The 21925-nt window shown below is 50.1% G+C and overlaps 1 protein-coding gene across 1 annotated transcript in view; it reads right to left on the reverse strand.

Moving 5' to 3' along the window:
• COL6A3 (collagen type VI alpha 3 chain) overlaps nucleotides 1-21925 on the reverse strand; it is a 93123-nt gene that overhangs the window by 14508 nt on the left and 56690 nt on the right. Inside the window, exons 22-42 of the mRNA XM_068965725.1 lie at nucleotides 21410-21475; nucleotides 20926-20979; nucleotides 18588-18623; nucleotides 17922-17984; nucleotides 17136-17198; nucleotides 15798-15860; nucleotides 14882-14944; nucleotides 12938-12988; nucleotides 12707-12742; nucleotides 11945-12007; nucleotides 10861-10923; nucleotides 9600-9632; nucleotides 9480-9516; nucleotides 9372-9383; nucleotides 8776-9269; nucleotides 6892-6988; nucleotides 5436-6134; nucleotides 4120-4222; nucleotides 991-1124; nucleotides 815-870; nucleotides 475-637 (exon numbers count right to left, since the gene is read on the reverse strand). Of these exons, the coding sequence (XP_068821826.1) occupies nucleotides 475-637; nucleotides 815-870; nucleotides 991-1124; nucleotides 4120-4222; nucleotides 5436-6134; nucleotides 6892-6988; nucleotides 8776-9269; nucleotides 9372-9383; nucleotides 9480-9516; nucleotides 9600-9632; nucleotides 10861-10923; nucleotides 11945-12007; nucleotides 12707-12742; nucleotides 12938-12988; nucleotides 14882-14944; nucleotides 15798-15860; nucleotides 17136-17198; nucleotides 17922-17984; nucleotides 18588-18623; nucleotides 20926-20979; nucleotides 21410-21475 (2449 nt within the window). The remainder of the gene's footprint in view (nucleotides 1-474; nucleotides 638-814; nucleotides 871-990; nucleotides 1125-4119; nucleotides 4223-5435; nucleotides 6135-6891; nucleotides 6989-8775; nucleotides 9270-9371; nucleotides 9384-9479; nucleotides 9517-9599; nucleotides 9633-10860; nucleotides 10924-11944; nucleotides 12008-12706; nucleotides 12743-12937; nucleotides 12989-14881; nucleotides 14945-15797; nucleotides 15861-17135; nucleotides 17199-17921; nucleotides 17985-18587; nucleotides 18624-20925; nucleotides 20980-21409; nucleotides 21476-21925) is intronic.

A 21925-nucleotide genomic window follows, 5' to 3' on the forward strand; every position in this document is an offset into this window, starting at 1 on the left:
GACAACAGGCTTTATCCTTCTCTCAGTCCCTCAGCGGGGTCTAAAACTCTACATTGGCTTAGAACTTCTCCCTTTAGCCTAAGACAACCACATCTCCAGCTGGGGCGGGGGCTGGCCACATGCTAAATCCCGGAGAGAATGGGTCACTACCGAGCTCACCTGGTGCAGGCTTGGGGTTGGGGTGGGGAGCGTGGGAGAACAGGCAGCAAAGGCAGGGGGATTTATTTCATTTGCTCTTTGCATGGAACTCATCAGCCTCGCAGGGTGTGCGGCAGGGGAGAGAAAGATTGCTTTTGAATACAGAAAATAAGCGATGTTCTGGTAATTCCATGCTCAGATCAGCACCGTTCAAGATACTGCATCTAGATGTCAGATCCCAGATCAAGGACTGTGTCTGCTTTGCTTTGTAACAGGCTCCGGGGACAAGCCCTGGACACAATAAATGGGAACAGCGCGAGCTGGTGGCTTTCTTACCCACGGGCTTAGCAGTGGCGGGCCTGCTGGCAGCCAGTCTGGCTGCCTGGGGCCTGGGGGCCTCGGACCTCGTGGCCGTGGATCTGGCAGCAGCGGGGGGTCTGGCAGGGGCAGGTTTGGCTGCTGCAGCCTTCGCAGCTGCTGCAGGTCTGGCTGTGTCTGTCTTTGCAGCCTCGGGCCTGGCAGCCACAGGTTTGGTGGCCTCAGTCTTGGTGGCCATGAGCTTTGCAGCCTCGGTCTTGGTGGCTTCAGTCTTGGTGGCCATGGGTTTTGCAGCCTCAGCCTTGGTGACCACAGATTTGGCAGCTTCAGTCTTGGTGGCCTCAGTCTTGGCGGCCACAGGCTTGGCAGTGTCAGTCTTGGTGGCCTCAGTCTTGGTGGCCACAGGTTTGGTGGCTTCCGTCTTGGAGGCCTCGGGCTTGCTGGCCACAGGTTTGGTGGCCACAGGTTTGGTGGCCTCAGCCTTGGTGGCCTCAGTCTTGGAGGCCTCGGATCTCCCAGCCGTGGGTCTCTCACCCGCAGGTCTCATGGCAGCTGGCTTTGAGGCTGGCAGGTTCACCACTGTTACTGGTTTGGTGGTGGTGATCACTGGCTTTGTTGTGGTCACCAGTTTCGATGTAGGACTTGAAGTGACATTATTTGGAACATTTCTGTTAAAATATATTAAATGTTATTTTGACTCATACATATTTTCTCCTGCCATTTAAAACAAAGACACAATTCCATGTGCCATGTAAAATTTGCTCTCGCAGCAAAACACATGTAGTAGTTTATATATATTACATATAATATTACATATACTAAATGTGTCCTTTTAGGATCTGTGCCACAGAAAAGACATTTAACAGCATATAAAAAACAGAATTATTAAAAGTGAAACTTCAATTGTACTATAAATATACTTGTCATCTTATTTTCAATTTATAAAGTAAAACCAGGGAGAGAGTAAAGAAACAAAAATAAATATTGTCATTATAATAATACTTATGAATAGTGAATAATAAAAAATGAAATAATATTTAAATAATACTCTAAATTCCAGGAGATAGTGGAGCACCGAGAAGCCTGGCAGGTTACAATCCACAGGGTCAGAAAGAGTTAGGCATGACTTAGCAACTGAACAACAACAAACTAATTATAAAAACTGACCAACTGAAAAACACACCCCAAAAACTAAGATCATTTAACAGCTACTTTCATTGTAAGCAGGTATCCACTCAACAAGGTGCTGTGTTGAGCTGGAAAACACGAAGTTGACATATAAGTTCAGTCCCAGTATTCACTGCGCAATTTTGTTTGTACTAATTTCTGTGTGTGTGCTTGTTTCTCTCACAATTTATTTATTTATTCTGAATCCTTAAAAAGAATAACAACATAACCAGCAGACACGACAGCACAGACCCAATTTTGTTTGTCTCTTATGCTGAGACGATCATTATTGTCTTATAGGAGTGTCATGCTATATGGAATATACAGTATATTTTGTCCAAGATGCTATCATAAAACTTCAGACACTAGGTTGCTTTGTTCATTCTGTTTTCCTAAAGATAAAGTTGAGCCGACGTGATGGAATATTCGAGGGAAATTAGACAGATCATATTAAAAGGCTAGGAAAATAGAGCCTGTGGACCAGCACCAGAGGAGGGGCACTGTTGGATTAGGAATGATTTCCAACCTGCCAGGCTCACCATGCTTTTACCCTTATGGCAGAAAATGAAGAGGAACTAAAGAGACTCTTGATGAAAGTTAAAGAGGAGAGAGAAAATGTTGGCTTAAAACTCAACATTCAGAAAACCAAGATCATGGCATCTGGTCCCATCACTTCATGGCAAATAGATGTGGAAACAATGGAAACAGTGACAGACTTTATTTTGGGGGCTCCAAAATCACTGCAGACACTTTCTCCTTGGAACAAAAGCTATGACAAACCTAGTCAGCATGTTAAAAAGCAGAGACATTACTTTGCTGACAAAGGTCTGTCTAGTCAAAGCTATGGTTTTTCCAGTGGTCATGTATGGACTTGAGAGTTGGATCACAAAGAAAGCTGAGCACCGAAGAACTGATGCTTTTGAAATGTGGTGTTGGAGAAGACTCTTGAGAGTCCCTTGGACTTCAAGGAGATCCAACCAGTCCATCCTAAGGAGATCAGTCTTGAATATTCACTGGAAGAACTGATGCTGAAACTGAAACTCCCAATACTTTGGCCACCTGATGTGAAGAGCTGACTCATTAGAAAAGACCCCAATGCTGGGAAAGATTGAAGGCAGGAAGAGAAGGGGACGACAGAGGATGAGATGGTTGGATGGCATCACCGACTCAATGGACATGAGTTTGAGCAAGATCTGGGAGTTGGTGATGGACAGCGAAGCCTGGCATGTTGCAGTCCATGGGGTTGCAGAGTCAGACACGACTGAGCGATTGTACTGAACTGAGGCTGACATAAAGCGCTCCCTCTGAGAACAGAGGCAAGAGCTGAAGGAGTTAAGGGGTGCAGAGAGAAGTACATAAGGGTGGTAGGAAGAAGCCACCTGGGGGTCAGCCAGGAGAAGCCAGGAAGTCACTTTGCAAGGCTAACTCGAATCTGCATCTCATTTGGACTCAACAGCCAAAACCTGCCTTTTCCCCAGAGTGTGACACTCCATCCTCTCCCGGAGGGCATGGATTGCTGGCACAGCGCTTGGCCCCGGTTCCTGTCACCATGTCCCCCTCGTGCAGCACCCCCATCACACAGCCACCCTGCCCTCCTCTCTGCTCCTAGATTTGGCATCAACAATAGTGCTGAGCATAAGACCACAGAGCATGTGCCAAGTGGCCAGCATCACTGTGAGCACCGCAGCCCTACCCATCTCTCAGCCCCCTCATGGCTCTTTCCAGGAGATCATGCATGTCGCCTCCTTCAGTCGCCACCATCACCTATGCTAGTACAGCATTAATCCTTTTAAGAAGAAGACTGGAGTCCATTTTTTGCTTCATGTGTCTAACCCTTCTATAGGAAATCCTTGCACACCAGTTAGATATCTGGGACATATGGCCCAATGGCCCACCTTTCTCTGTACCCGTGCTCTTAACAGTGTGATGTGGCAGGTCTCCCCAACAGGTCCAGCTCCCTACTCTTGAATCTAGCAAGGCTGGCTTTGGACAGGCTTTGGCCAGTGGAGCTGAGCATAGGGAACAAGTGTGCCAGCTTCAGCCTGGACCTCAGGGGGGCTTGCCCACTTTCATCTTCACTCTTGGAACCCTGTCCAGTCTCCTTGGGCACAAATCCAGGCTTGCCACATAGAGCAGAGACAAGTGTCAGACCACCCCAGACCATCAGTCCATAGCTGACCAGCAGCTGATCACAAGCATGTAAATGAGCCCCTTAGAGGCCAGAAGAACTGCCCAGCTGAGCCCAAACAAAACCCACCAGCCCACAGAATTGCAAATTAAACAGTTGTTATTGTCAGCCACTAAGTTTCAGGTAGTTTGTTACACAGCAAAAACCAATGGAGACAACAGATTCTTCTCCTGAAATGCTCCATGTGACCTTTGGGAAGTCCCATTTTCTGGATTTCAACATCCTCACCCCATAAAGTTATCTGTTGGCTAAAGGACCTGTGCATGCCCTCTAGCACTCTAGCTTCTGAGACACTTATAATCACTTACATTTGTTTGTAACCAAACTGCACAAGATTCTTTGCCGGTTGGTCTGCTTGGAACCAATCACACTGTTTCCTGATATCTGGGGACAGGTAGAAAGCATCTTTACCTAGAGAGAAAAAAAAAAATTAAGTGCATGTGAACCACATGCAAATTAAAATTACTCTGCTAAGGAGTTAAGTGGATCACACAGTAAGTAGTCCATAAATACTTGTTGAAGTAATTCATTCTTCCAGATGACCTAAATCCAGTGATTTGAAACATGAAGTGTAATAGTTCTCAGTCCATAAAACATCTTAAATCAGTATCTTCTATTTGGCAATATTTGGGTGATCAGGTTAAAGGTAACATTTACTCAGTGTGCAGGAAGACAGGAATAGAGGAGAAATCAAGTGCAGAGGTAAGTAAGCTCCAAGCTCTTGAACGTCAAATGAGAATCAACATTGACAATGTTGACATTACTGTCAACATTTTCTCAATGCTATTTAAGGAGGCTTCTGTTTTTAAACTTCTGAAGACAGGAATAGTGACCCCTGCATGAACTTGCTGGCCTAGCTTTGCTTTACCTTTTTTTTTCCCCTAAAATTTTATGGAGTGGAGGGGGCAGTGTATACTTTATAAAGCTCCCTTGTTTGTAAGACTTTCCTTTGCTGACTCTGGACAAGGCAGTGGTGAATGACACAGCTCCTCCAGGACGTGTGGTCTACGGGGACCACAGATCCAGAAATGAATGACGAGAGGCCATGTAACAAATGCAGGAAGTACAGCATCCAGATCAGTGATGCTCAAGCCCTGGGCGTGGGGAGCATCCCGGTGAGAAGGGGCACATGGAGGGAATTTTTGAAGATGAACATGGATTCGCTGCTGAAGCAGGGTGGAGAGCATTTCAAGGAGGGAGAGCCGCAACAGCAAAGGCTCGAAGCAGCCAAGTGTGGGGTTAGGGGGTAAGATCAGATCAACTCTGCTCCATCTAGAAGCTTCCCTGGTCCCCCTCAGGACACACTTCAGTGTGACTTACCAGCATACTTAGTGTCGGGCTTAATAAATGTGCACTTGACCCCTGTGCCCGCCTCGACCATTAACCCCCAGGAGCACAGCCTGTGGCTGGGAGAAGCCTGGTCAAGTCTGGTTGAACAAACAAGTGAAAGAAGGCAGGATTCCCATCTATGTCCACTGCAACCCCGGCTCCTACCAGTGTGTCTGGGACGTGGGAGATGCCAATAGACACCGGTTGAATGAATGGACAGGTCGATGTGGGGACACCAGCTATCATTCCCAAACCCACGGGCCCGCCCCTGGAGCCAAGGGCACGCAGGACTCACTGCTGACGAACGATGGCAGCAGCCTCCCGAAGCGCATTAGGGGCTCCTCGTTGAGCTCCGTCGACTTGTCCACCAGCTTGAAGAAGACGTCGTTGGGCTCGCTGGCAGAGCTGTACAGCTCCTTGACGTTCACCTTCCTGCCAATGCCCAGGATCACGAAGAAGTAGCCTTTGCACTTGGCCTGCAGGATGGCTCTCTGGGCCTCCTCCAGCTGCTGCTTCTGCACCTCGCCCGTCAGCATCAGCACCACGATCTTCAGGTCCCGGGGGTTGGGCGCACTTTCAAAGATGTTCTGGATGGTGTAGTCGATGGCGCGGCCCAAGGCCCTGGTCCCCTGCAGCTGGGTCATCCTGCTGCCGAGGAAGGCCAGCAGCTTCTCCTTGGAGCCATAGTCAGTCAGGGAGAACTCCACCTTCACGGGCGGCACGCTGGCATTGTCCACCGCCTCGTAGGGCGCATGCTGCACCACAGCCACGCGGGCGAAGTGCTGGGAGGCCTTGGGGTCCAGGCTCACGTCCAGCTGTCGGACCAGGTACTCGATGTACTTCCTCATCTCGTTGAACTGAAACGGGGTGGTGGACTCGGAGCTATCTAAGATGAAAGCCATGTCGATGTCCACGTCACTGCCTGCTGCCCTCCGGTCCCTGAAGGAAGGCCTCCAGCTGCCGAATCCACAGGATGGGTCGATGTTGCAGATGTCTAGAAAGAAGCGTGGCAGCCTGTTTATTCTGTCACTCTCAGAGTGAGAAACCACACGTCAGTCTGCAGGGGGTCTGGGGTCATTAAAATTGTCACATATTGTATAAACTGTATACCTTGCTGACATTATTGTGGCCAGATTTCAGTTTTTTATCACCTAACACTTACCAGGGGAAACTAATCAGCAAGCTAAAATCCTTTTTAATATGGCTTTGGGTTCGATCCCCGGGTCAGAAAGATCCCCTGGAGGAGGGCATAGCAACCTACTCCAGTATTCTTGCCTGGAGAATCCCATGGACAGAGGAGCTTGGCAGGCTATAGTCCATGGGCTCACAAAGAGTCAGACATGATTGAGCAATGAACACTTCTGGCATAATGAAAGAGTAAAAAAAGGGGGAAGGAAAGAAAAACACCTTACTTCTTTGCCACTCCTTGAAGAATGTTTTCCAGGAAGTCACAAAGCCAGATTATTAAATTCTGGGCTCCAAGGTCAAAACGTAAGCAGAGCCCTCTTGCTCCTTTATTACCTATGGAACCCCATGCTCTCCTAGCAGAGACAGGCTCTATTTGGGGGGAGTCAGCTTCAAGCATGGAAGCTACATGTGCACCATTTACACTGGTAAATACAGGGCCATGTGAGTCTTCGTTTAACTCAGGCTTTTTGTACAGATGGTGATTATTCACTCAGTGTCTCCCTGTGGACGGTGTGTTTCACAATTGCAGCTGGACAGGCTTTCCTCTTGGAGAAGCAGCTTACCCAAGCAGACGTGACAAGTCAGGACATTCTTCAAGAAGTCCGTGAGGTCTCCGCCAGCAGGAAGGACAAGGGCATGTCCCACCGCTGTGTTATTGATCTGGTTTAAACAAAAAGAAATGTTCATATACTGGAATATACTGGATGTTACCATAAATACAGCTGAAGAAAACATTAGAGTCACATCAATCAAATAACCCCCCAATAGCTCCTCTTTCTTAGGAAGTAGGGTTAGGAAGGAAGGCACTGATTATAATAGAAAAGCATAGGTTTCCTTCCAGTGAGATGAGCTGGAGTTCAAACCCCTCTCCTGCACTCTCTGCTGGACCTGAAGCAAAGTTATTTAACTTCTCTGGAATTCAGTTTCCTCTGCTGCAATCTGGGATTAATGGTAGATTCCCATGAAGTTATTTGGAAGATTAAATTAGGTAATGAAGCTAAAGTGCCTGGTATAGTCTCCAGTAAGCAGCAGGGACCTCAATGTTAACTGTTATTTCTAGCAACAATAATAGCAACTAGCCAATGTTGGCTCCATCCTTCTTTCATGTGCCAAGGTCCAGAAAGGGATTTTACAACAAAACAAGCAATCACTTCCAGAAGATTTAATAAGTCCTGCCAATCACAGCTTCTGACACACCATCAGTAATGATTTATTTTGTGAATAATTGAATGAATGAATAATTGACTGCCTGAAACTATCCTTTTGAGAAACACGCATGGTGGCACTTCCCTAGTGGTCCAATGGTTAAGAATCCGCTTGCCAGTGCAGGGGGACTCAGGTTCAATCCCTGGTCCAGGAAGATCCCACATGCCTCAGGGCAATGAAACCTGTGTGCCACAACTACTGAGCCTGTGCACCTGCAGCCCGTGCTTTGCAAAAGCAGCCACTGCAGTGAGAAGCCCGACTACTCCAACTAGAGAGAGCCCATGCGCAGCAGCAAAGACCCAGTGAAGCCAGTAAATAAGCAGATAAAAAGGAACACACAAGGTTCTGGATCACCTGGCCCTCACAAGGGGAGATGTACACACATGAGACCCTGCTAGGAACAAACAGCTGGTGAACCCAAGGCAGAGACCCAACCCAATACTTGGTGCTCAAACTGGCCTGAAGTTTGGCAGAACAAACCCTGAGAGATGGTACCAGTGACCCAACTCTCCCTGGCTGACATGGCACTGATAAAACCATAGCCTACTTGGTTTGGAAAGGAAGATGTTAGAGACCAGCTCGCCCTTCTGCATCTGTTGCAGCTGAGCCACAGAGAGGTAAGGGGGAGGGCCATGTTACTTTCAGTGACTTGAAGCCAGAAGGTGACTGAACTAAAAGTGAGCCAAGATCCTGGTCTCGCTGTTTTCCTTCTTGACCATCATCCACCCATCTTGGACAGCACAACCAGGATCGGCATTGGGCAAAGACTGATTGACTGATTAGTCAATTATTTTATATACATATATATCATTATAACAATTACACAAGTTATTTAAGCAAATGACAATGGAGTACTTAGCTGCTTCACAGGCAGAAGCTAAAGCTTCCTTGTTCTTTGTTTAAATGACTTGTTTAATTGTTAGATGGCAGCCTGGCTGAGAAATGCTTGAATAGGGATGCAGTCTGGAGGCTGGCTTGCTGATGTCCCTAAGGGAGGGAGGGCTCCCAGGGTCAGCCTGGGAGCATCTCTCCCAAGATTCGAGGAGGGACCTGGTGGGAATAAGCCACAGGCACAGTAAGTCGCACTAGTGCCAGAGCCATCAGGCTGTTCTAGAAATCTCAGCTTGGATACCAGCCTCATCTGGATGCTTTGAGAAGCTATAGGGTGCAAACTGGTCCCAGATTTGGGCATGGATGTGCCCGAGTGCCTGCTCAGAGCCCAGGAGGCCCGGAACACAGACCTGTAGGGCGTTGATCAGCTGCCGATCCTCCTGGCTCGTGAGGAACAAGGGTGTTATCCCGGCATCTGAGAGCTTAAGCACAGCCTCCCGGAGCTGCGGGGATGCCCTCGTGGGCCTACTGCTGAAGAACACCGCCACCTTCCTCATCAGGAACCCGCTCCGCACCCGCTTAAACGTGTTTCTGGCCACAAAGGACATGGCGGTTTCCAGGCTCTGCTGCTTGGAGGTCAGCGACACCTGGAGGTTCTTGATCTTGTCCAGGAGGATGGACTTCTTCTTGGAGTCGGCAAAGCGGATCTCCGTGGTGACCTCGTTGTTGTAGGTGACCACAGCCACGCGGGCCCCCCGTGGGCAGTTGCTCTCGGCGATGGTCAGGTCGTCCAGAATCTTGAGGACCACCTCCCTCATCCGGCTGAACATGTCCTGGGTGACCCCCTCGGAGGTGTCCAAGGCGAAAGCCAGCTCCGTTGGGAAGACGGGGCACTCCAGGGGCCCTGTGGGAAGTGGGTGGGGGAGGGGTTCACAGACACACTACTTACCGGAAAAGGGGACTTCTGCTTCCCTCAGAAGGAAGTCCAGTCACCGAGATAACTTACCGTAACAGCAAGCTGGAAAAGAACAGAGGAGCATGAAAGCCACGTCCACCGGGCTTCCACACGCAAGAATAAAACCGCGGTGCAGACAGCAGAAAACAGCGTACTTACGGCATTTATCTTTGATGCTCTGGACCAGCGCACATTGCTGCAAAAGGGAGGAGAGAAGACGTAAGAAGGCAGACAGGAGGCTCACAGGGCGAGGGCGAGAGCAGCACGCATGCAACTTACGTCCATCGAGTCGCCTCTGCTGCCTTTGTAACCCTGCAAAACAAGGACGGCCGGCTGAGACCTCGCACACGTGGAGCATCCTGCAGAGGAAGAGCCCGGGCCCACGGACGCACACCAGAGGAAGTGAGGGGGTCCCTGGCTGGCCTTGATTGTTCACAGGCTCTCCCTCTAAATTTGACTCAACTGCTCCAGGAGCAAAAGGGAGACAGAAGTATCTCCAGTTGAGGTTAACAGCCCTGCACCCTGGAAACCAGGATGCTCACCACCAATCAGGGTAAACCACACATTCGAGCTTGGGTCTAAAAGCCACTTCCCCCAGAACAGATCTGCCTTTCCCCCCACTCTGCCCCTAGGCTTCCCACGTCCTGTCGCAGGAGGGACACCCGGGAGTCAACAGAGCTACCTTGAGGCTCCGGGTCGGATTCTGGCTGGATTCCACCCCCAGGATACACCCAGAGCTGCCCTCGACATCTCATCCCAGCCTGTGGCTGCCGAGGGTCAGGCCATCGTCTCGTGGGCTAGCCAGCATCCTTCCGTCCAGCTGTGCCTGCGCACCTCCCACTGCCACTGGACTAACCATCGCCCATTAAAGGTTCCCCTCAGTTAGACCCCTGCCTCTGCCTTCTTCTCCTGGGTTCAACCAGCTCAACCCTTTAACATGTTCTTTCAGGGATTATTTTCCTTCCTGCGTTATCTTCCCCACTCTTCTTTGAACTTCATCAATTTCAATGTCAGGAGACAGTACCGGGAGGAATTCAAGCAAGGAAACAAAGACATTTGTAATGAAGAATGTGTACGGGCTGGAGAAGGGCGCCCCCATGGTTCCAGGTGGCAGGTCACTAGTGGGGTTCCGACTACGAATCCCTCGGGGACTTTATAGCCCAAAGGGAGTCTCCTCCGAACCGAGATCTCTACTAACCTTCCTCAAGATGCAATCAAGAGGTATTTAGATGTGTTTACTTTTCTTTGCCCTCTACACAAACCTCAAAACCTACACTAGGAAATTTTAAAGGCAACTTACAATACACCCTGGATTACAGAATTTTGCATGAAGTTTGCTTTACCGTTGTCTTGGTACTCTAAAATTCAAAAAGTCTTTTCTTCATTGTGATATCAATAAGCGAACTGGTTAAAAAGCAAATAAACAACAAAAATGCAGACAACCCTTTCATAAGGAAAGGAGATAGTGGAAAGTCTTCAAGGACCATGTGGAAGGCTCCCAGCCCTCAGGCAGCTTGACTGGGAATGGGTAGGTACTTACAGATGGCCCTGGGTAACCGGGGTCTCCCTTCTGTCCAGCTATCCCTGGAGGTCCCGAGTTTCCCTGGAAGCAGAATAAACATGTCTCAGTTGTGACAGAAAGTGGAGAATTCTCAGTTCCTACAGTTGGACGGGATAGTAGATGTGATCTTGTCCAACGTCCCTCATCACCAAGAGGAATCTCTCATTTCAAGAGACCTTCAGTGTAGGGACAAGTGGCCCTAACAAAAGAGAGTGCATCTCCCCAAACTCTGTTCTCTGGCAGGTCAAGGGGAGAAGATGCTGGCCTGAGAACCTTTAATAAGACCACGATGGACGTGCAAGAAATCAGTAACTGACAAATCATGAGCTTATTCTTCGAATGTAGAGAACCAGGCCAGTGTTTTCAAACTTCATCATGAGTAGTAAATGATCTAGTTTGAAAGTCCTCACTGAGCAAATTAACAGGATAATGATGATGCATTTAACTGTATTTTAAGCTAAAAATACCTGTGAGACACCTTTCCCTGTTTCTAGGTCATGAATTGCTAATTCAAGACTCAGTGCAATTTTAGAGGATGAGTAAATATCCTCTAGGGAGAAAAACACACAACGGAAAGTAGCTTAAGAAAGAGGAGTCTTAGCACAATGGGGAGGCAAGGGAATACGTGGTCTCAGCCTTGCTCGACCCGAGCCTGGAACCCTGGTGAGCACTTTGTGCATCTCATGGAATCCTGTCTGCAACATCCAGTGGGCATGACCGACTGTGTCCACACAGACTTTCAACGTCACTCATTCTGAGTCCCCTGGTGCCATGCATGGAGTGGACCGTGGACTAGTGACCCTCGAGATGCATCGGAGGAGGGGGCCCTCCAGGCCTCCCTGCAGGGAAGCATAACCAAAGGGAGACAGCACTGGCACCGCTGCAGGGGGTCAGGGGGACGTCCGTCCAGGGTGAGGGCTCCTCTGCTCCCACCCCCACAACTCCAGCCGGGTCACAGTGAAGAAAGGTAACTCTGAAAGAAGCAGTGGAGTCTTCAGGGTTCAGGCCTGCTGCCACGAAGGTTCTGATTCTCCACCTTCAGCCGAGGGGCAGGCAAACTTACCCTTCGGCCTCTGACGCCTTTGGGTCCCAGTGGTCCATCTGTCCCTGGCTCACCAGGATTGCCCTGGGAAGACAGCCAGGAAGAAGCACATTAAGCTCTGGAATGGCAAGTCCAACTGAGGGTCCCTGGGGACCTCCGAATCACACTTCCCAGGGCAGCCAAATGGATGTGGCTGGACATTGATGGACTTTTCCACTGAGTTATCAGATTTAGTCTAAGGTTATTGAACTTAGAATTCACATTAATGACAGCATTATATAGATTACTGGAGAAAGTGAAAGTGAAGTCGCTCAGTCGTGTCTGACTCTTTGTGACCTCATGGGCTGTAGCCTACCAGGCTCCTCAGTCCATGGGATTTTCCAGGCAAGAACACTGGAGTGGGTTGCCATTTCCTTAAACGGCAACGTACTCCAGTGTTCTTGCCTAGAGAATCCTGTGGACGGAGGAGCCTAGTGGGCTGCTATCCATGGGGTCACACAGAGTCAGACACGACTGAGCAACTTAGCATGCATGCATGCATGTTTACAGATTATATTTTATTGCAGTGTCATTTCTTTTAATCCTCACAAAGGCCACGCCAAGTGCTTATCGTCATCTTCATCTGACTGATGAAGGAAGGTCTTAGAGAAGTTGGGTCTTTCCCAGGGTCACTCAGTTCATGTCTAACCCGCGACTAGACCCAAGATACGGTGACCTTCAGCCGTGCTCCCATCAGACTCATTCAAAACAATGAAGATGTCTACCCACTAGGGGAATGCTTACCTTTGGACCTGGGTATCCAGGGAATCCTCTTTCTCCCTATAGAAGATAAATAAATGACTCAATATTTGGGTCCCAACGTAAAATCATCTAACATAAATTATTCTCAAGCAGAAAAGAAATCGATCTAGTGTCACCAAGAGAAGAAGTTCACCATGTTACGATTAAATTCTGTGAGATAAATCTTTAAAACTACAACATGTCAGAGTTCAAGACTCCTCGGCAGATACATACTTTCTTGCCTCTGCGTCCTTCACTGCCAACTCCATCTCGCCCATCATCTCCCTGAAAGAATGGAAAGATGCATTGCTGCAGGGATCCATGTCAGGCGCTCCGCAACCTTCTTTGTCCAAAGCCTTGAGCAGTGCGTCAGATCAAGGTATAGTTCAGGGGAAAGTTCCTACACCCACCCACCCTTCAGTGTGAACCAGACCGTGTCTATAGGTGGGTAAGCTTCATGGACTACAATGTAAAAAACTGCTACAAGCTATTGGTAATGATGCTGTTTGGATGTAGAGTTAAAGAGTCATGGAACCAGGGAATCTTAGAGTTCATAGGACTCTTGAAGGTCACCTTGACCTATGGATCTATGAGTCTTTGTTGTTGTTGGTTTAGTTGCTAAGTCATGTCTGACTCTTTTTCATCCCCATGGACTGTAGCCCACCAAGCTTCTCTGTCCATGGGACTTCCCAGGCAAGAATACTGGAGTGGGTTGCCATTTCCTTCCCAGGGGATCTTCCCAACCCAGGGGCTGAACTCACATCTCCTGCATTGACAAGCAAATTCTTCACCACTGAGCCACCAGGGAAGCCCCATGAGTCTTTGATTCTACTTCAAACAAAGAACATGGGACTCAGTCTATACCTTCCTGCGTCTTCTCTGCTCAGCCCCTGCTCCCCTCTCCTGGGCGCCCCTTCCCTTCCTTCCAGGTCCCAGCTCTAGATCTCCTTTTTTCCTAAAACCTGTCTCCCTGTACTCGGAGACTCGTCCCTATCACTCTCTCCTGGGGGGCTCTCCGAACTGGACACTGTTCATTATTCCAAAAGAATCAGAAGAATGTACTTGAAATATACAATAATACCTCTAAAACACATGCAGAACATGCTCCTTAGTTAATTTACAGTTTTAAACAACTAAAGAGCTGTTGCCCCAAATTAATAGAGACAGAATCAAGAAGAGATTTTTTTTTCAATGATTTGAGTAGTTTTTAAAGTTTGATTTTACTTTTCCCCTCTGCTTCTGAGACTAAGCAATAGCAATGGATTTTTAAGCTGCCATTCACTGCAGAGAAATTACAAACACAAGAGTAATATTTTCAAGCTTTGGGATCATGGGTCAGATCAACCTGGCCCATGTATGGAGTATTTAGGTGTCATAACTCATCTTAGGAAACTCCCCAATGTGCTGGAGATATTTTTTTCCTAGATATATGTTACAACATTATTGTAAGTGAGCAGTTAGAGGATTTTTAAAAATTTTTAAAATGAATTCCCAAAGTAAGAATTTCCATTCTGGGATATCTCATTCCTTCCCAGGTGGCTCAGATGGTAAAGAACATGGCTGCCAATGTGGCAGGCCTGGGTTTGATCCCTGGGTTAGGAAGGTCCCCTGCAGGAGGGCATGGCAACCCACTCCAGTCTTCTTGCCTGGAGAATTCTATGGCAAGAGGAGCCTGGCAGGCTACAGTCCATGGGGTCGCAAAGAGTCAGACAGGAGTGAGCAACTAACACTTTCACTTTCATATCTCATTCAAAACAAACTGTTTCAATCTGAACTGAGATCTTATCAAAGCTCACTCCATTTTAAACCAAGGACATTTATTTCTTTACAGAAAAGCTCCATCTAAGTCGGACTTGAAAAGCATTTGCAAGACCTGAAATGAAGGTGGTTCGAGGGTCAAGACACTGCCACATTCACTCCTCAGAAAAAACAATCTAGAGAACCTGCCTTTATTCACTACCTCTCCAATGAAATAAGAAGTATTTCAAAACTCATATGCACCAAGTTTCACTATTTTCAATCATATCCCCAGTAACATAAGAAGCAGCTTGTCACTGCATGGAACCAACCCAAGCAGCAATGACAAAGCCCAGCCCAGCCCAAGACCCAACTGCCTGCTCCCCGAGCATCTCAGCAGAGTCGACAGAAGCCGGGGGCCCATGCACGTGGCGACCTTACCGTCTCCCCACGAGGACCCCGGTTCCCGATGCTCCCCTTAGGTCCTGGATCTCCGGGCTCACCCTAGACATGAGAAATGGGGCTGAGACGACTCAAACTGTGGTTTCAGGACTGCGCTTGCTCTGCATGATGTCACTGGCAGGCTCCCATAAGCTGCTAGCTTCACCTTTTAGATTTTGAGGTTAGTGAGTTTTTTACATTGCAGGGCTCATGCGTGAACTCCTGGAAGAGAATCCAGGCAGGCTTCTATGCTTGTTTTTTCCATCATTACAGCAAGGGGACAGGCTGCCGGGGAGGAGAGAGAGGCAGGCACAGGAAAGAGGGCTGCGTGGAGTCAGCAGTGAAACCCCGACGCCTCACTCAGGGCAGAGAGGCAAGGCTGAGTGGCCCGAACTCACTGCTCTCCCTGAGAAATGCTGCGTCTCAGACGAAGGACAGCAGCTCTTCCCGGGGCTTGTAGACTGTCAGCCTGAAACCAGCAAGCTGCTGTTACCCAAAGCCGCTGGGCTCTGGGGCCCTTGGACCAGCTGCATGTGGCCAGTGAGACTGCTGGACCATCTGGAGAACACACGAAGCATCCGGAGGCAGTCCTGGGGGCTGCCTATGTGCCCTGGGCTCCTTGAGCCGTCCTCACAAGCCCGGACTTAGATGCGGCAGGCCAGTAGTGGCTGGTGTCCTAGCTACGCGAATACACACCAATCCACTGCTCACAGCCCATGCACACCCTCGAGGCGGGGACGGTGATCCCCCGGCCTAGCCGCTGTCAGCAGGGGCAGCGGGTGGAAGAGACCAGAGGGGAGAAGGATGTGCACACCAAGCAGCTGGACAGACTGACAGATGAGGGAGCCAGGATGGGGTATTTGGGGGAGGGGCGGCTTGGCCTCCAGAAACACGCGTTGCCCTTGTCCAGACAAACCTTTCTTCCCAGGGGCCCGGTTCTGCCGCGTTCTCCAGGAGCACCTGCAGTTCCCCCGCTTCCCTGGAGCAGGAGGAGGAGAGAGAGGCAGTAAGACATCCACCCCTCCAAAGTCAAAGTGTCCGAATCCCACTTCCTGCAGCCCCCACCCTGCCTCTGCATGGAGGTCAGAACCTGCAGCTCTCTGCCACTTCCAGCCCTGGAGGCCCCCCCTGCAAACATGCATGGAGAGGGCCTATGCCAACCTAAAATATGAGCGTGACCTCTTTTCACATATGTGCACACATCCCAGGAATTAACGTTCACCTCCTGAGTTACTGACTAGGGACAACCACGCAGCTGTATACAGCATTCCCTCCTCTCGCTTTCCACACCTCCCCACAAGCACCTGATTTGACAGGTGTGGAAACCTATACACACGCAAACGTCGAGTGAGAGAATAGATCAACAAAGGGACACGGCTCTTAAAATACAGGACAGCCCACAGAGCCCAGAAATGACCCCGCCGGGCCCAGCAAATCCAGATGGTGATGGCTGTTTGTATTGCTTGCTATTTGAAGAGTTTCACCTCACCTCTGCACCATCAAAAAAGTCTTGACTAATCAGAGATTAAATATATGTTAGGGGGAAAACACACAAGCTTTAAAAATAGGTATCTATCAGAGTTCAAATTGAGGAAAGACTTCCCAAGCAAATAGCCATTTTCACAAAGTTCCTACTGGCCCTGTAAGACACTTCTGGGCGTTTACCTAGCCTCAGGTCAGTTCTTCGCTGGTTTATTAGTCATGACTATTTTCTGTAACAAACAGTAGGATGGCTCCCTCAGGATCACAGCAGACCCCAGGGACACCAAAGTGTGGAGTGTGAGGGCACCCAGGCCCGTCTCAGCTACACCAACTTGCTTCTGCTCATCATCGCTAACAGCTGAGACATGCTGACGTCTGCAGTGGTGGCAAGTTTAAGGACCATCTTCCACATCACACTTAAGGGTGGGGGAATTTCTTTACACAGAATATCAAAGCACAGAAATAATTTCCAGCAGTACGGTGTAATCTGAGCATCTTAGTAGATTCATCTGACCTCCTGAGTCCACCCTAAGACTTCTGCAGCGAGGTCCATCCTTCCTTTGCTCACCACCCACCCGGCCTATGTCCACTGGAACTTAGCCCAAGGAGTCCCAAGAAAAACGGTCTCTAACTTCCTCAGGGCAGATGAGCCAGTTACTAGGAGAACTGAGGTCTGTGTTGTGAAAGTGTCGGGCTGAGGGGTCCCACCATCCACGAAACACAGGCTATCCATGCTGGCTGTTTAGCGAAAGAGGGGTCAAGACAGACTTACCCGAGGTCCGGGAATGCCCTGTTCACCAATCAGGCCTGGAGGACCGGTGGGACCAGGCGGACCCTGAAGAAGTAAGATGCCCACGTAAGTGCTGCGTGGAGGCGAACCGCCACGACCACCACAGGACCCACACAACGGAAGGTTACTCTGCACGGGAAGGAACGGCTCCCTGGCACAGGGCACAGCATGGATAAACCTCAAACATGTGATGTTGAGTGAAGGAAGCCAGATACAAAAGGCCACCTGGTAAATGCTTCTGTTCGTATAAAAGGTTCAGAAGATGCCAGTCCACCAAGGCAGAAAGGGAATCAGTGGTTGCCAGGAGCTGGGGGGGAGGTGCAGCATGACTGCGTAACGGGCACAGTGTCTCCTTGAGGGACAATAATCGTGCTTTGAAACCTGATAGAGATGCTGCTTGGGCAATGCTGGGAATGCTCTCAGTGCCCCTTCAAAAGACTAAATTTTGTGTTCAATTTTGCAAAACTGACTGTCACCTCAATTAAAAAATATATATAAGGTAAGACGTGGCTCGGTGGTGAAGAATCCACCTGCCAACGCAGGAAATGCAAGAGACATAGGTTTGATCTCTGGGTTGGGAAGATCCCCTGGAGGAGGAAATAGCAATCCACTCCGGTATTCTTGCCTGGAGAATCCCATGGACAGAGGAGCCTGGTTGGCCACAGTCCATGGGGTCGCAAAGAACTGGACATGACTTAGCTACTAAACAACAACAGCAAGACATCTGGGAACGTATCACAGGGCATGCGGGCATGCCGGGGTACTGACCTGCGCGCCTCTGGTCCCCTGCTCTCCCACAGGGCCCTGCGGGCCGGGGCCGCCCTGGTTGCCCTTTGAGAGGAGAGAAGAGGCAGGGAAAGGTCAGCCATCTGTGCTCCGGTCACATCTGGAGGAGGGCGCAGGGAACTGTCCCAGCTGTTCTGGGGGGTCAGAAGTAACACCACAGCTCCAGGAAGAGGCATTGGACATGCAGAGCCAGTTGTCACTCAACACCCTTAGAATCGATTGCCCCACTCATCTCACCTTTTCCTCAAGATGACTTCATGACATGAAGCTATTTCGGCCCACACCTGTCTCACAGAGACAACTGAGAGGCAGAGCCGCCGAGACCAGTAAGTGGGCACAGCCCCAGCAGGAGATGTCCAGGACACGGCCTCCTGCCTCTTTCCTGTTCCCTCTCCGCCATCCCCTGTTCCCACGGCCACTTTCATTCTGATAACCATTCTCACTGCATCATCAAGATTTTCCCAAGCCTTTGCAGAAAAGGCTAAATTCAAGGAGATGGTAGGAAAGCTGCTGTTGGAGCCACAAGCCTTGATGGCGAAAGAGAGAGTCCCTCTTAATTTCTGGGTGGGACGGGAGGGCCAGCCCCTGGGAGCCCGTGGTGAGTTATACAGTCATGACATCAAGGAGATGGCGACGGAGAGGCTTTACCTTAGCTCCTGCTGGTCCCCTTCGGCCAAAGCCACCCTGGGGAGAAACCACACAACTGTGAAGGGGAGGCAGGGAGGCTGGAGGAGTGGGCACCTTCGCCACACCTGCTGGGAGCCAGACGCTGTGCCTACCGGCCCACAGGAAACTCTCATGAGTGACACCTTTCCCCTCCTCCCCCTCCACCCCACTGAGGGAAGGGTGTGCTTCCACGCTGCCCTTGTCAATCACCTAAATGGAAGATTTGAGAATGACTTCAGACCTGCCAAGCAAAACAAGGAGTCCTCGGGCTACGTGGCCCCAGCCAGTTTCAAGAAAACAGGAATGCCGACCTGGCTATTTTTCTTACATTTTCCTAACTGGAGGGAGGTAAGACGGCAATTATAATGGAAGGAAGCCCCAGACTCTCCACACTGCCCCGGCCAACTATAACACACACTCGGTTAAGTAACGTGTCCAGAGTGCATGTGCGTCAACCTAAAAGCCCGGCTGTCTCGGTTTGGGCTCAAGACTCGGCAGCATCTTCCCCGATGCTCCAGAAGCGAACCTTAGTTCAAATAAACGTGGGCGTGCTTGTGAGTACTCCAGTAAGTCCCACCTTGTGATTCCTTCCTCTTTGGTGGAAAGGTTTGGGGGTGGGCCCCCATCCTGGATACATCTTTGCGAGGTCAGGAGGTGGAATTCCAGAGCCTGTCATCAGCCAGCCTGTGACAGGCATGGCCCGTCTGCTTCCTCAACCCAAGAAGCACGTCCACGGCCCGCCATGGCCCACCCAGCGATATTCTGGGGCCGCCGCTCTGCCGTGACTCACTGCAATGGCAGCTCGTCCAGTGAAGACCTGGGCCTCCGTCTAGGGATGAACTGTGGACAGGTGGGAGAGGTGCCGCCAGGCCACGCCTCCACAGGGCAGCAATCTGCTCACTCCTCACAGAGTCATCCCTGAGTACGACCGGAGGTCATCTGTGCTCAGGCCACGTGGGACAGGAGGCAGCCCAGGAGAGGACGGCTTTCATCTCAGCGTGAGCCTCACCTGGGGAGCTCCTAACAGAAGTCCCAACTTGACCACACTGAACTCAAACCCCAAGCTCCTACCCATGCTTAGAAATACAACTGAATTCTGTGCTCATCATGGAAACAAGTTTTGGCTCTGTTCACAAAGCTGGACAGCACAATAGTGGAGTGTTTCATCACTGCTTTCCATTGTATAGATCAATAGTATTACTCAAAATTTATACTCAAGACTTTCAAGAGAGTAGTTTTCAAAATTTAAGTTTTCTTCTGAATGTTAAAAGTAAGGTGATGCCCATAGTATATCATCTGCTTACAGGTAAGAGTCATTTCTTTTGAAAGCTCCCGTCAGCATGAATCTGCTCATTTCTTTTAAAAGCTGCTGCCAGCAGACACCCTTGAGTGATCCAGCTATGGATCCCGCAGCGTGTGACTTCCCTGGGTGACACAGAGGAGGGGGCCCTGGTCTCAACCCTCCCCACCACCGTCCCCAGCAAGATGCTGAGCAAACACCTGTCTCAGGCACCCACCAGCACCCTGAACTGACTAAGGATTCACAAGCTTCTGGACCATCTTCTTCCAGCTAGGAGGGCCGAGCTCCAGGTACCCCCTGGGCCCTGGAAGCATTCAAATGGCTTCCCAATGATCATCCATCCCCCTCTGACCTCAGCAATTCTTCAACAAGACAAAGACAAAGACGAGGCAGTGAGTGGTCTGCAACAGGCATTTCTGAAATGCCTTGGAGAAGCAACTGTGAGAAGCATTTCACTGGAAAACTGGCTCTGGTTTCACTGCTTGACTTACAGCAGCGGAAGAACAACAAACAATTGTCAAACAAAATAAACATGCACCCCGTCGGCCTCCCTGCCCCTAATCCCCTCACTCTTTCTGTATTTCTGTTGGATTTTTTAATTATTCAGTGGGATAAAGCCTGGCCGAATAGTCAAAAGCAGCAAAGATATTACTTTTTAAAGTGTCTGTCTGATCTGTTTTGGAGAAGGGCATGGCAACCCACTCCAGTGGGAGATTCTCTCTTGCCTGGAGAATCCCATGGACAGGGGGCCCTGGCAGGCTACAGTCCAAGGGGTCCCCAAAAGACGGACAGGACTGAGTGACTCAACACTTTGGTCTGTTTCGGGAGGGGAAGGAAGCAGATTGGGGGTGGGTCAAGAGTAAATGATAATGACAAAGGGTATGAAGAAGCAGCAACAGGTGGCTTCTAAATCCCTTAATTCCCCCAATAAAAAGTTGCTCAGTAGCTCTGAGTAGGAAGTCTGGCAGAGTTAGGCAAATTGTTCAAAGCCTACCCCCGCAAGCCCCAAGAGACACTCACGCTCTTCCCAGGTTCTCCAGGCCCTCCAGACACCCCGTCTCTCCCAGGGAGACCCTGGCGTGGGAAAGAAAACTGATGTAAGATTCTCCGCAAAGAAGACTGTGTAACTCAAATTCTGCCCAAGACGCCGGGGGACAGGGGTGCATACAGAGAGGGCCAGTCACCCATGCCAGGGATGCCTCAGACACAGGTGCTCTCTGCCCCCCACGAGGCTTTGGCTTGACACACACTCTCTGGAAACATCTAGGGGGCACAAATTCCACCCAGAAGAAACCCCTCTTGGAAGGGGTTGTTTGAGTTCCCCTCGGAGACCCCTTCTCAAGCATGCACGCTGGGTTCCAGGCTCTCTGCTCCCAACCTCGACCTTGTGCACCCACAGCCTCAAGGCCCCCGTCCACGGCCCCCAGGGCTGGCGATGACCCAGCGCAAGGCTAGCCCCCCGGGCCTGCACCGCAGGGAGGGTCTACAGCGCAGAGCACTGTACCACGGGGCCGATGTCTCCGGTTTCTCCTTTGGCTCCTCTCTGCTGGCTGTCCTGTCCTGAATTGCCCTGAAAAGAGCACAGGTGGGGAGTAAGTCACACATGCGTATACAGAAAGCCACTGCCGCGGGGGGCCAGGGACCAAGAAAATTGCAGTGACGTCTGCAGCTCAGTGCTTCAGCCACATCCTGTTCCGGTAACACCCATCCCGCCCGACAGAGCTTGCTGTGGGGTCAGCCATCACTCCAAGCCCCAGATGGGGTGGCGGTGATGGCTCTTCCTCTCTGTTCCTTCTCCTGGGGAGAACGGCGGCCAGGCTCACGCTTGCCTCATCCTGTCTGGACCCCAAGAGGCTGGCCCAGTGGTGGTCAGTTGCTGACAGGTTTTATAGCCCCATAAAACAGGAAAAGCTGTAAACGCTTCTCTTTCTCTAACCCAAACTTAAAGCATCCCGAGACCACACTTTAGGGAAGCTTCTTGGGTCCTAATAGGAGAGGCTTTGCAAAGAATTATCTTGCG

Source organism: Capricornis sumatraensis, chromosome 2, assembly GCF_032405125.1.
Source record: "Capricornis sumatraensis isolate serow.1 chromosome 2, serow.2, whole genome shotgun sequence".
NCBI classification, from domain to species: domain Eukaryota; kingdom Metazoa; phylum Chordata; class Mammalia; order Artiodactyla; family Bovidae; genus Capricornis; species Capricornis sumatraensis.